The sequence below is a fragment of the Mytilus edulis genome, chromosome 1 (genome assembly GCF_963676685.1).
Source record: "Mytilus edulis chromosome 1, xbMytEdul2.2, whole genome shotgun sequence".
Taxonomy (NCBI): Eukaryota; Metazoa; Mollusca; class Bivalvia; order Mytilida; family Mytilidae; genus Mytilus; species Mytilus edulis.
The window spans coordinates 2,601,156-2,615,601 of NC_092344.1; the positions used below are offsets into that span (position 1 = coordinate 2,601,156).

The following is a 14,446-nucleotide window of genomic DNA, read 5'->3' on the forward strand; positions in this document are numbered from 1 at the left end:
TAGTGTTTTGATAATTGTGGTAAGACAGATTTCTTGTGATGTTTTTAGTGTTTTGATAATTGTGGTAAGACAGATTTTTTGTGATGTTTTTAGTGTTTTGATAATTGTGGTAAGACAGATTTCTTGTGATGTTTTTAGTGTTTTTATAATTGTGGTAAGACAGATTTCTTGTGATGTTAGACAGATTTCTTGTGATGTTTTTAGTGTTTTGATAATTGTGGTAAGACAGATTTTTTGTGATGTTTTTAGTGTTTTGATAATTGTGGTAAGACAGATTTCGTGTGATGTTTTTCGTGTTTTGATAATTGTGGTAAGACAGATTTTTTGTGATGTTTTTAGTGTTTTGATAATTGTGGTAAGACAGATTTCTTGTGATGTTTTTAGTGTTTTGATAATTGTGGTAAGACAGATTTGTTTGTGATGTTTTTAGTGTTTTGATAATTGTGGTAAGACAGATTTTTTGTGATGTTTTTAGTGTTTTGATAATTGTGGTAAGACAGATTTCTTGTGATGTTTTTAATGTTTTGATAATTGTGGTAAGACAGATTTGTTTGTGATGTTTTTAGTGTTTTGATAATTGTGGTAAGACAGATTTCTTGTGATGTTAGACAGATTTCTTGTGATGTTTTTAGTGTTTTGATAATTGTGGTAAGACAGATTTCTTGTGATGTTAGACAGATTTCTTGTGATGTTTTTAGTGTTTTGATAATTGTGGTAAGACAGATTTCTTGTGATGTTTTTAGTGTTTTGATAATTGTGGTATGACAGAATTCTTGTGATTAGATTCAAAAGTTTTGATGGCATCATTTGTATGGAGCAGGTTCTACAATCGAAATAATAAATCAACACAATATTTTCTGAAATTAAAGATTTTTTAAATTAAACATAAAATATTACCTGTAGCAACCTGATGACCTAGCCCCCGACTTCCACAATGGATCATTACACACACTTGGCCTTTGAAATCTATTCCCATTCTTTTTGCAGCAAATGGGTTGAATATTTCTTCTACAACTTGAATCTCTGCATAATGGTTGCCTGCACCCAAAGTTCCAAGCTAAAATGTAAAGTTTGTTTGTATCAAAACCATCAGGTGTTTTTTATAGCTGGTGTTATTTTTTTTTATCTCTTAGTAGTTGTTAATGTTACAGAATCTACATACAATAGGCATGGTATATTGGCTCTCCCTTATGGTAAATTTGCTGCCTAATCTGATTACATTTACCATGTTAAAATAAAATAGCTCTAAGATAATTGACTTTTGAACCATGGTTATTTTGAAAGTTAACTAATGGACTTACTACATGCAATTCTTGTTACATTATCAAGTGTCATTGTCAATACAACAGCATAAGTGGAAACTTTAAAATCAACCTTTCATTACAGATGGCATATCTAAATTTGAATAGAATTGGTAGAAAAAATCTCAATTTATTGCTTTGAAAGGGCATAAAGAGGTGTAACTTTCTTTCATTGTTATAATACCAACCTGGGGGAGACCTCGCTTCTTGGCCCGACTGCTGACCTTAGAAGGGTCAGCCTGTAACATTCTCCCATATTCTTCACAATGCTCTTTGTCTTCAGCCCATGCATAGCCTGCAAAAAAGAGACAAATTATAGACTAAAGCCAAATTCAAACACAATACTGTGGATTCAATATTAATCATTTGATACCAATTTTCCGTGGAATCTTTGGGTACAGATGAACCAGGAAACTTATACCGTGTTCACACTGTAAAATCTGCACTGGGGGCTAACCTGGGGTATTTAACCAAAATTAATTACCCCAGTTCACTCTTGATAAAAAATGAACCCGGTATGGGATTTTCCCTCTTAAAAAAAATAAAAACGTAGGGCGCAAAAATTGTAATCTGCATCTGCATGTCCACTGTACACATTTTTTTTCATCACAGATGCATATTATTAAAGTCTGAAATATTTTACCCGCTTTTGATGAGTTGAATCACAATCAAACGCTTTCCAGGTTTTTTTCTTCTTCAAATAACGTCACTTTATCCAAATTGCATCCATTATTCGCCCATAAAAGCGATATAGGTTTCATTGTTTGTCACTATCCAAGTTTTCAACGTAGATTTTAATACACTCATATCCCTCTTTTTGTTGTTAATTTTTTATGAATATAATTCATGACCCAGTATATACAGTAACTGGACGTCTGTCAAAATATGACCTCATTCAATGTATGACGTCACATAATAGTTACGTCACATTGATGACTTATTTTAGAAAACGTCACTATAGCAACAACCTCACATTAACTTCACCTTTGCATTCACACTTAGAAGTGAGGTAGTTAATCCAGGTTCGCCCCACATTAACTGCACCTCAAATTAGGGGTAATTTTAATCTGGGTGCGCCCAGGGATAAGGCGTTCGCACTACCTAAATTTAACCCCGGGTTAACTAATTTGGGTCGAACACAGTTTAAAAAGGCATAGTTTGAACGGGGTATAGGTGTTAAAAAAATAGTATACAGTTTAGATCTTTGAACATGATATAATCAAAACAATGAATCACCAATAATAACTGATCACCAATAAATCACACAAAAATGTTGAAAGTGATATTAAACAATCAATTATCTAAAATCTTTTACACATTTAAACATTTATCAACTTGGATTTATTTTTTCGAGTAGCAGCAATCCTCAAGTTTGTCATGAGTAAAACATATACCTGCAACTAATGAATTTTTTTTTATTTGTAATCAGACTTTTTGTTTAAAAAATAGTTTTCTTTCTAAGATAATAAGAATTTCCATTTAAGAGCAAAAATATCCTCTGTTTCTCTCATTAACAATTAAGTAAAATTTTGTTAGCTTTTCCATCAAAAACCGAATTCAAGAAAAAGATTAAATAAATCTCACAGTCTTTTTAGTCTAAAATATCCATTTATCATGGTCTTATACAATGTCATTATGAAATACCTTCTCTCAAGGACCAATCCATTCCCATTTCTAAGGCTTCCTCGAGATTCCTGAAAATATAAATCTTTTTACTGGCTTCCAATACTTACATGAATATGAAGACATATATATCAGAAATGATTAATTATTCAGAGACGTTTACAGGGTACATCAGATAATATCTATGAATGTTCTATGCGTAAATAATCTTTTTTTTTAAACAGAATGTTATATCAAAGTGCTTGTTAGCATAAAAGGGTAAAGGTTGCGTTAATTTGTCAGTTTATCCTGCCTTTGCAAAAGTTATGTAATTTTCTTGACAGGTGTAACATTGTTCTGTGACTTGAATATCTGAGCATATATTATTGATAAATTTCTGGAAATGTTCATGGATAGGATATATAGAATGTTATGATCAAAGCACTATATTTTGTGCATCAAAAAGGTTGTAATAAGCAATGGAAGATTTAGATAAGTCAGTAACATAGGGTTTTGATTGCATTGCATGCAATCTTTACCCAATAAAATGGCTTGGGTTAATGTGGATTAATCTATTTTTCAGAATTTTTTCCTGGAATGAGAAAAAAATGTATTTTCATGAATATTAATATTTGATTTCTTGGTTATGCCAAATAAAATAGAGAATGGAAATGGAGAATGTGTCAAAGGGGCAGCAACCTGACCATAGAGTGAAAAAAAGTCCGCATATAAGTCTTTAGAAAATTTGTAATGATTTCCACATTTTGTCATTTAATGCCATCAATGCAAAACTGTAATATGTGGATAGTTTTTATTCTTATTTTTGTGTCTCTTTATGACTTTCAATACTATCTTATCAGAATTAATATCAATTGAACAATATTTGATAAAAGTAGATTGTCAACATACATAGCAGTCATTGGGATGATGCCTTTAGAGCCTACTCCAACAGGAATGTGATCAAACAAACATTGAGCTAACTGTTCTTTCACAGGAATTACATCTTTTTCACACAGGTTGGTTCTCAATAATCGTACACCACAATTGATATCAAATCCAACGCCCCCTGGTGACACAACAGCATCACGATCCCCGCAGTCAAAAGCAGCCATGTTACCTGTTGGAACAAACAATCAAAAATAATCAAGTTAAATTTAGATGTCAACTACTGTAAATTCTGAAATTATTGTGTGCAATTATTATTGTGATTTAATCATTTTAGACTAAAATGCAATTTTAATTGTTGGGATATTGAAAAAAAATCATTTTTCACAATAATAAAAACATCGCAATAATATCTGAATTTACAGTAATATAAATACAATTACAGTTAAGATGCGAGTCTTATATGGAAAATCAAACATCAATAAATGACAAAGTGAATATTTTGGGTTACTTAAAGGTATTATGAATGGTATTTCTTTTTACACATTACATTTAGCTTTTGTAATTAGGCAAAACTTTTTTAATCCATTTTCCAGGCTTTAACTATTTTCAAAAATTTCAACTTAATATGATTGTACATAAATTACAAAAATAAATTTTTAATAATGTAGAAAAAAATGGGCTATTTATAACTGGAATTATTAGTTAATAGAACCAGAAATATTTTTGTCAGAATATTTCTTATATCATGTTTAATAAAATTCATGTAAAGACTGTCCAATCTGGCATTCCATAATATTTAAATACCTCAAATGAGGACTAGGCCTATCGACTGACTTTCGTATCATCTTTTTTTTAAAATGAAAGTTTATAATCTTCAAACTGAACTTGTTTTATATTAAAATAAATCATTCTAAATTTGCCACAAACCTTACTTACTTACCAATAGCAAATCCATAGCCTGAGTGTACATCAGGTAAGCCAATAGATTTCTGAAAGCAGAAAACATATTTTATAAAACAGAATAAATTTGTATTCAAACTATACTGAGGAAAATTTATTTTCAAAGAAACTAGATACCATTGAGATGGGAGCCATCTCTGTGGGCCCTGCTGTCAATAACGTGGGGTAAATAAGTTGTATGGATAATCTGATATGAAGCATTATTTGAAGTTATTACATTCTCTGGTGTTGGTTAATATATATGTTAAGTTGAAAATGTTTGTCAGGTATAAAGTATGAAATAATAACAGCTGTCCTCTCAAAATATAGTGTGGATCAAATGTGTTAGCGATGGACAGACCAACAGACAGACAGATCTTTGACCTAGGAAGTTGTACATACATCATGACACACCCTCTGGTGTTGGTTAAAATGGATGTCAAGTATAAACTTTGAAATCATAACGGTTATCTAGATATGGAGCGAACACGATCTTCACCACAGGACACTGGGTTGTCAACTGAAACCAAAGTTTTTTTTACCTTGACCTTTGACCTAGGAAGTTGTACATACATCATGACACGCCCTCTGGTGGTGGTTAAAATGGATGTCAAGTATAAACTTTGAAATCATAATGGTTATCTAGATATAGAGCGGACACGATCTTCATCACAGGACACAGGGTTGTCAACTGAAACCAAAGTTTGTTGAACTTGACCTTTGACCTAGGAAGTTGTACATATTACATCATGACACGCCCTCTGGTGGTGGTTAATAAACATGTAAAGTATAAAGTATGAAATCATAATGGTTCTCAAGATATGGAGCGAACACGATCTTCACCACAGGACACGGGGTTGTCAACTGAAACCAAAGTTTTTGACCTTGACCTTTGACCTAGGAAGTTGTTCATACATCATGACACACCCTCTGGTGTTGGTTAATAAACATGTTAAGTATTAGGTATAAAATCATAACAGTTATTAGATATGGAGTGGACACGATCTTCACAACAGGACACAGGGTTGTCAACTGAAACCAAAGTTTTTGACCTTGACCTTTGACCTAGGAAGTTGTACATACATAATGACACACCCTCTGGTGTTGGTTAAAATGGATGTCAAGTATAAACTTTGAAATCATAACGGTTCTCAAGATATAGAGCGGACACGATCTTCATCACAGGACACAGGGTTGTCAACTGAAACCAAAGTTTGTTGACCTTGACCTTTGACCTAGGAAGTTGTACATACATCATGACACGCCCTCTGGTGGTGGTTAATAAACATGTTAAGTATAAAGTATGAAATCATAATGGTTCTCTAGATATGGAGCGGACACAAAGTTAAAGTGTTACGGAAGGACGGACAGACTGATCACTATAGGGCGACCCGCCTAAAGGCAGGGGCCCTAACAAAAAATCATTAAACAGCACCTGTCCTAAAACAGGAACCTGATGTTCAGTGGTAGTCGTTTGTTGATATGGTTCTCATTTTTTATATTAATTAGACTAGATATAGGAAGATGTGGTATAAGTGCAAGTGAGATAACTCTCCATTCATGTCACAATTTATAAAAGTAAACCATTTTAGGTCAAGGTACAGTCTTCAACACAGCTCACACCGAACAGCAAGCTATAAAGGGCCCCAAAAATTACTAGTGTAAAACCATTTAAACAAGAAAACCAACTGTTTAATCTATATAAAAAACGAGAAAATAGACTTGGTTTTTCCATTTGAATGGTTTTACAATAGTCACTTTTGAGGCCCTTCAAAGCTTTCTGTTTGATGTGAGCATTTAAATACAATATATACTTACTCCAACAATTCCTGGATTCTGATATACTTACTCCCACAATTCCTGGTAAAGCTATACTTACTCCCACAATTCCTGGTAAAGCTGCCACATTTCTATACAATCTATTCTGATATACTTACTCCAACAATTCCTGGTAAAGCTATACTTACTCCTACAATTCCTGGTAAAGCTATACTTACTCCCACAATTCATGATAAAGCTGCCACATTTCTATACAATCTATTCTGATATACTTACTCCCACAATTCCTGGTAAAGCTATACTTACTCCAACAATTCCTGGTAAAGCTATACTTACTCCCACAATTCCTGGTAAAGATATACTTACTCCAACAATTCCTGGTAAAGCTGCCACATTTCTATACAATCGATTCTGATATACTTACTCCAACAATTCCTGGTAAAGCTGCCACATTTTTATACAAAGATTCTGATATACTTACTCCCACAAATCCAGGTAAAGCTGCCACATTTCTATACAATCTATTCTGATATACTTACTCCAACAATTCCAGGTAAAGCTGCCACATTTCTATACAATTGATTCTGATATACTTACTCCCACAATTCCAGGTAAAGCTGCCACATTTCTATACAATCGATTCTGATATACTTACTCTCACAATTCCTGGTAAAGCTGCCACATTTCTATACAATCGATTCTGTTATACTAACTCCCACAATTCCTGGTAAAGCTGCCACATTTCTATACAATCTATTCTGATATACTTACTCCCACAATTCCTGGTAAAGATATACTTACTCCAACAATTCCTGATAAAGCTGCCACATTTCTATACAATCGATTCTGATATACTAACTCCCACAATTCCTGGTAAAGCTGCCACATTTCTATACAATCTATTCTGATATACTTACTCCCACAATTCCTGGTAAAGATATACTTACTCCAACAATTCCTGATAAAGCTGCCACATTTCTATACAATCTATTCTGATATACTTACTCTAACAATTCCTGGTAAAGCTGCCACATTTCTATACAATCAATTCTGATATACTTACTCCCACAATTCCTGGTAAAGCTGCCACATTTCTATACAATCTATTCTGATATACTTACTCCCACAATTCCTGGTAAAGATATACTTACTCCAACAATTCCTGATAAAGCTGCCACATTTCTATACAATCGATTCTGATATACTAACTCCCACAATTCCTGGTAAAGCTGCCACATTTCTATACAATCTATTCTGATATACTTACTCCCACAATTCCTGGTAAAGATATACTTACTCCAACAATTCCTGATAAAGCTGCCACATTTCTATACAATCTATTCTGATATACTTACTCTAACAATTCCTGGTAAAGCTGCCACATTTCTATACAATCAATTCTGATATACTTACTCCCACAATTCCTGGTAAAGCTGCCACATTTCTATACAATCGATTCTGTTATACTTACTCCAACAATTCCTGATAAAGCTGCCACATTTCTATACAATCTATTCTGATATACTTACTCTAACAATTCCTGGTAAAGCTGCCACATTTCTATACAATCAATTCTGATATACTTACTCCCACAATTCCTGGTAAAGCTGCCACATTTCTATACAATCGATTCTGTTATACTTACTCCAACAATTCCTGGTAAAGCTGCCACATTTCTATACAATCTATTCTGATATACTTACTCCCACAATTCCTGGTAAAGCTGCCACATTTCTATACAATCTATTCTGATATACTTACTCCCACAATTCCTGGTAAAGCTGCCACATTTCTATACAATCGATTCTGATAAACTTACTCCCACAATTCCTGGTAAAGCTGCCACATTTCTATACAATCTATTCTGATATACTTACTCCATCAATTCCTGGTAAAGCTGCCCCATTTCTATACAATCTATTCTGATATACTTACTCCAACAATTCCTGATAAAGCTGCCACATTTCTATACAATCTATTCTGATATACTTACTCCAACAATTCCTGGTAAAGCTGCCACATTTCTATACAATCGATTCTGATATACTTACTCCCACAATTCCTGGTAAAGCTGCCACATTTCTATACAATCTATTCTGATATACTAACTCCAACAATTCCTGGTAAAGCTGCCACATTTCTATACAATCGATTCTGATATACTTACTCCAACAATTCCTGGTAAAGCTGCCCCATTTCTATACAATCTATTCTGATATACTTACTCCATCAATTCCTGATAAAGCTGCCACATTTCTATACAATCTATTCTGATATACTTACTCCAACAATTCCTGGTAAAGCTGCCACATTTCTATACAATCGATTCTGATATACTTACTCCCACAATTCCTGGTAAAGCTGCCACATTTCTATACAATCGATTCTGATATACTTACTCTAACAATTCCTGATAAAGCTGCCACATTTCTATACAATCTATTCTGATATACTTACTCCCACAATTCCTGGTAAAGCTGCCACATTTCTATACAATCGATTCTGATATACTTACTCCCACAATTCCTGGTAAAGCTGCCCCATTTCTATACAATCTATTCTGATATACTTACTCCCACAATTCCTGGTAAAGCTGCCACATTTCTATACAATCGATTCTGATATACTTACTCTAACAATTCCTGATAAAGCTGCCACATTTCTATACAATCTATTCTGATATACTTACTCCAACAATTCCTGGTAAAGCTTCCACATTTCTATACAATCGATTCTGATATACTTACTCCAACAATTCCTGGTAAAGCTGCCACATTTCTATACAATCGATTCTGATATACTTACTCCAACAATTCCTGATAAAGCTGCCACATTTCTATACCAGATGCTCCGCAGGGCGTAGCTTTATACGACCGCAGAGGTTGAACCCTGAACGGTTGGGGCAAGTATGGACACAACATTCAAGCTGGATTCAGCTCTAAATTTGGATTGTGATTAAATAGTTGACACAGCATAGGTTTCTGACACAGAATGAATGTGTTCTAATGAACTTAAAATTTTTGTTTTCTCTTAGAGCAATTCACTATGCTGTTGAATATTAATCCTCTCAAAAAAATGTTTGAAGAAATTTTCTTTTTTATTTATGAAATTTCAAATGAGAAAAATTGAACCCAATTTTTTTAATCACATTCCCCTTTCCCTTATTCCAAAACTAATCTCAATTAAAATTTCTAATGGAGTTTGCAACAATAACTACTCATTTAAATACATCATAAAATATTAAGATGTAAAAAAACTGCTTGTTATCACTGAATGGTAAAGATTATTTTAATTTATCAGTTGGTAGTAAAAAGTGAATATACATCGTATATTGTATATAACAAAGATTTAAGTTGATTCTGGACAAAGAAAGATAACTCCAATTAAAAAAAATCTTGCTATTGCACAATATTTTGCAATTAGATATTTCTTGCTTACTATTCTGGACAAAGAAAGATAACTCTAATTAAAAAACAATTTGCTATTTCACAATATTGTGCAATTAGATATTTCTTGCCATTGCGCAATACTGTGCAATTGAAAAGACTTGCTATTGCACAATACTTAATATAATAATTTTAGATCCTGATTTGGACCAACTTGAAAACTGGGCCCATTTTCCAAAAATCTAAGTACATTTTTGGATTCAGTATATCAAAGAACCTAACTGATTCATTTTTTGTCAAAATCAAACTAAGTTTAATTTTGGACCCTTTGGACCTTAATGTAGACCAATTTGAAAACGGGACCAAAAGTTAAGAATCTACATACACAGTCATGACAGTTAGATTCGGCATATCAAAGAACCCCAATTATTCAATTTTGATGAAATCAAACAAAGTTTAATTTTGGACCCTTTGGGCCCCTTATTCTGTTGGGACCAAAACTCCCAAAATCAATGCCAACCTTCCTTTTATGGTCATAAACCTTGTGTTTAAATTTCATAGATTTCTATTTACTTATACTAACGTTATGGTGCGAAAACCAAGAAAAATGCTTATTTGGGTCCCTTTTTGGCCCCTAATTCCTAAACTGTTGGGACCAAAACTCCCAAAATCATTACCAACCTTCCTTTTGTGGTCATAAACCTTGTGTTAAAATTTCATAGATTTCCATTCACTTTTACTAAAGTTAGAGTGCGAAAACTAAAAGTATTCGGACGACGACGAAAATTTTTTCAAATTTTGCGGTCGTATAACAATCAATTCTGATATACTTACTCCCACAATTCCTGGTAAAGCTGCCACATTTCTATACAATCGATTCTGATATACTTACTCCCACAATTCCTGGTAAAGCTGCCACATTTCTATACAATTGATTCTGATATACTTACTCCCACAATTCCTGGTAAAGCTGCCACATTTCTATACAATTGATTCTGATATACTTACTCCCACAATTCCTGGTAAAGCTGCCACATTTCTATACAATCGATTCTGATATACTTACTCCCACAATTCCTGGTAAAGCTGCCACATTTCTATACAATCAATTCTGATATACTTACTCCCACAATTCCTGGTAAAGCTTTACTTACTCCAACAATTCCTGGTAAAGCTGCCACATTTCTATACAATAGATTCTGATATACTTACTCCAACAATTCCTCGTAAAGCTTTACTTACTCCCACAATTCCTGGTAAAGCTGACACATTTCTATACAATTGATTCTGATATACTTACTCCAACAATTCCTGGTAAAGCTGCCACATTTCTATACAATCGATTCTGATATACTTACTCCCACAATTCCTGGTAAAGCTGCCACATTTCTATACAATCAATTCTGATATACTTACTCCCACAATTCCTGGTAAAGCTATACTTACTCCCACAAATCCTGGTAAAGCTATACTTACTCCCACAATTCCTGGTAAAGCTATACTTACTCCCACAATTCATGGTAGAGATATACTTACTCCCACAATTCCTGGTAAAGCTAAACTTACTCCCACAATTCATGGTAAAGCTAAACTTACTCCCACAATTCATGGTAAAGATATACTTACTCCCACAAATCCTGGTAAAGCTATACTTACTCCCACAATTCCTGGTAAAGCTATACTTACTCCCACAATTCATGGTAGAGATATACTTACTCCCACAATTCCTGGTAAAGCTGCCACGTTTGCTATCTGTTTCATTCCTGGTAAGAAACCTCCATAACCTTGTGACCTACAGGACTGTTTTAACTCATCAAACATAAGTTTCTCCAAGTGTGTGTTGACATAAAATAAACCCTCAACCTGGAAATATTAAACAGAAATATCAAGTATCTTTAATCAAAAATAAAGATTTAATAATGTTCAAAATAACTTTATAACGTAACATACATGTAGGTCAAGTTGAAATTGATGTTTAATTATCCAAATGAGAACCCCCCTTCCACGCCCACTCCCCAAAATAAAATTACAAAAAGGTTTGACTTTAAAGCAATTATTTTAGTTTATTTTGGTCAAGGAATGCTGCCTAACTAAATTCCTCTCAAACTTGAATATTTTCATTTATATTTAATGTTTTTATATACCTTCATGTTTGGAACAAATCCTTTCTTAATTCTCCATGAATGTGTCCCAACTTTTTCCAGATATGACAATTCATCATTGTAAGTTCTCACAACCATACTTTATTCTTATAAATGATCTGAAATAGATATTATCATTTTATTTCATATACTGTATACAATGTACATGTAGCAAAGCATTATATTACATCTAATACTCTTATTTCAAAAATAATTCCATGTTAAAATACAAATTATAAAGATAGTTCTATCATGTCATTGTCTATCAATATGATCAAAAGGCATATGTTGTTATAATCCTGTTACCACTAGAGTGTTAATATTCATATGCCAGGCTCATAATGACGTCTAGTCTCTAATCCATGTCTGTTCCTTAAATTGTCATCCAAATCTCACCTCATAATTAAATAAAATTCCTTATCAACAAGCAATTCCATGCCTCTCTAATCATCATCTTTTCTTTCATTCTCTAATCGACAGACTTGCATAAATGAAATCACAACTTTATTATTAAAATGGTTGCTTAAAATTTTGTTGAAAAATATAGATTTAAAAAAGTTGAAATATTAATTACTTTTCAACAATTGGCTGTACTTTTTTATTCTGTCATTTTTTAGACTGTATATTGCCCTCTAGATGTCTCAATATTTAAGACAATTTCATTTTTCAGACTGTATATTGCTCTCTAGATGTCTCAATATTTAAGACATTTTCATTTTTAAGACTGTATATTGCTCTCTAGATGTCTCAATATTTAAGACATTTTCATTTTTCAGACTGTATATTGCTCTCTAGATGTCTCAATATTTAAGACATTTTCATTTTTCAGACTGTATATTGCCCTCTAGATGTCTCAATATTTAAGACATTTTCATTTTTCAGACTGTATATTGCACTCTAGATGTCTCAATATTTAAGACATTTTCATTTTTCAGACTGTATATTGCCCTCTAGATGTCTCAATATTTAAGACATTTTCATTTTTCAGACTGTATATTGCCCTCTAGATGTCTCAATATTTAAGACATTTTCATTTTTCAGACTGTATATTGCACTCTAGATGTCTCAATATTTAAGACATTTTCATTTTTCAGACTGTATATTGCCCTCTAGATGTCTCAATATTTAAGACATTTTCATTTTTCAGACTGTATATTGCACTCTAGATGTCTCAATATTTAAGACAATTTCATTTTTCAGACTGTATATTGCTCTCTAGATGTCTCAATATTTAAGACATTTTCATTTTTAAGACTGTATATTGCTCTCTAGATGTCTCAATATTTAAGACATTTTCATTTTTCAGACTGTTTATTGCCCTCTAGATGTCTCAATATTTAAGACATTTTCATTTTTCAGACTGTATATTGCTCTCTAGATGTCTCAATATTTAAGACATTTTCATTTTTCAGACTGTATATTGCATTGCCCTCTAGATGTCTCAATATTTAAGACATTTTCATTTTTCAGACTGTATATTGCCCTCTAGATGTCTCAATATTTAAGACATTTTCATTTTTAAGACTGTATATTGCTCTCTAGATGTCTCAATATTTAAGACATTTTCATTTTTAAGATTGTTTATTGCCCTCTAGATGTCTCAATATTTAAGACATTTTCATTTTTTAGACTGTATATTGCCCTCTAGATGTATCAATATTTAAGACATTTTCATTTTTCAGACTGTATATTGCCTTCTAGATGTCTCAATATTTAAGACATTTTCATTTTTTAGACTGTATATTGCCCTCTAGATGTCTCAATATTTAAGACATTTTCATTTTTTAAACTGTATATTGCCCTCTAGATGTATCAATATTTAAGACATTTTCATTTTTCAGACTGTATATTGCCCTCTAGATGTATCAATATTTAAGACATTTTCATTTTTCAGACTGTATATTGCCTTCTAGATGTCTCAATATTTAAGACATTGGGTTGTTGACTCTTTCACAGATTTGTATTTCATTATTCATATGAATATGTAGGAAGTATGATCAAGAGGATGAAAGTCTTTCACTATGGACATGTAATATGATGTGGGTGGTTGTTATATTCAAAACAAAACAGATAATATTTAACAAAGATTGAACTAAGTGCATGGGAATGAGTAAATGAAACTGGATATTGATAAGAGGAGACTAACATCGATAGCATGTCATGAGGTGATACATAACCTCACATTGAACATGTTGAACGAAAATTGGAAGGTAAAAATATTTGACACTTATTTGAGAACATGACATCACATTTGAAAAATTGATATGAGGTCCAACAGACCTTGATCCGATTTGAATAACCATCCGAGTCTCACATGGACAATAGACAATATTTATTAGCACAAACACAATTACATTAAATGGTTATGGCATACAAATTTAAGACAATAAACGGACAATAGTTAAATTGA

The 14,446-nt window shown here is 32.6% G+C and overlaps 1 protein-coding gene across 5 annotated transcripts in view; it reads right to left on the reverse strand.

The window, feature by feature from the left end:
• LOC139521427 (RNA-splicing ligase RtcB homolog) overlaps positions 1–14,446 on the reverse strand; it is a 34,307-nt gene that overhangs the window by 16,558 nt on the left and 3,303 nt on the right. For 3 of the 5 annotated variants that reach the window (XR_011664036.1, XM_071314908.1, XM_071314903.1), the window contains exons 2-8: positions 12,040–12,155; positions 11,612–11,758; positions 4,732–4,780; positions 3,813–4,020; positions 2,946–2,995; positions 1,490–1,596; positions 898–1,057 (exon numbers count right to left, since the gene is read on the reverse strand). Coding sequence is in view for 4 of the 5 variants with exons in the window: in XM_071314908.1 (XP_071171009.1) it covers positions 898–1,057; positions 1,490–1,596; positions 2,946–2,995; positions 3,813–4,020; positions 4,732–4,780; positions 11,612–11,758; positions 12,040–12,135 (817 nt within the window). In the remaining variant the exon portion in view is untranslated. The other 2 variants (XM_071314917.1, XM_071314913.1) reach the window with 2 other exon arrangements.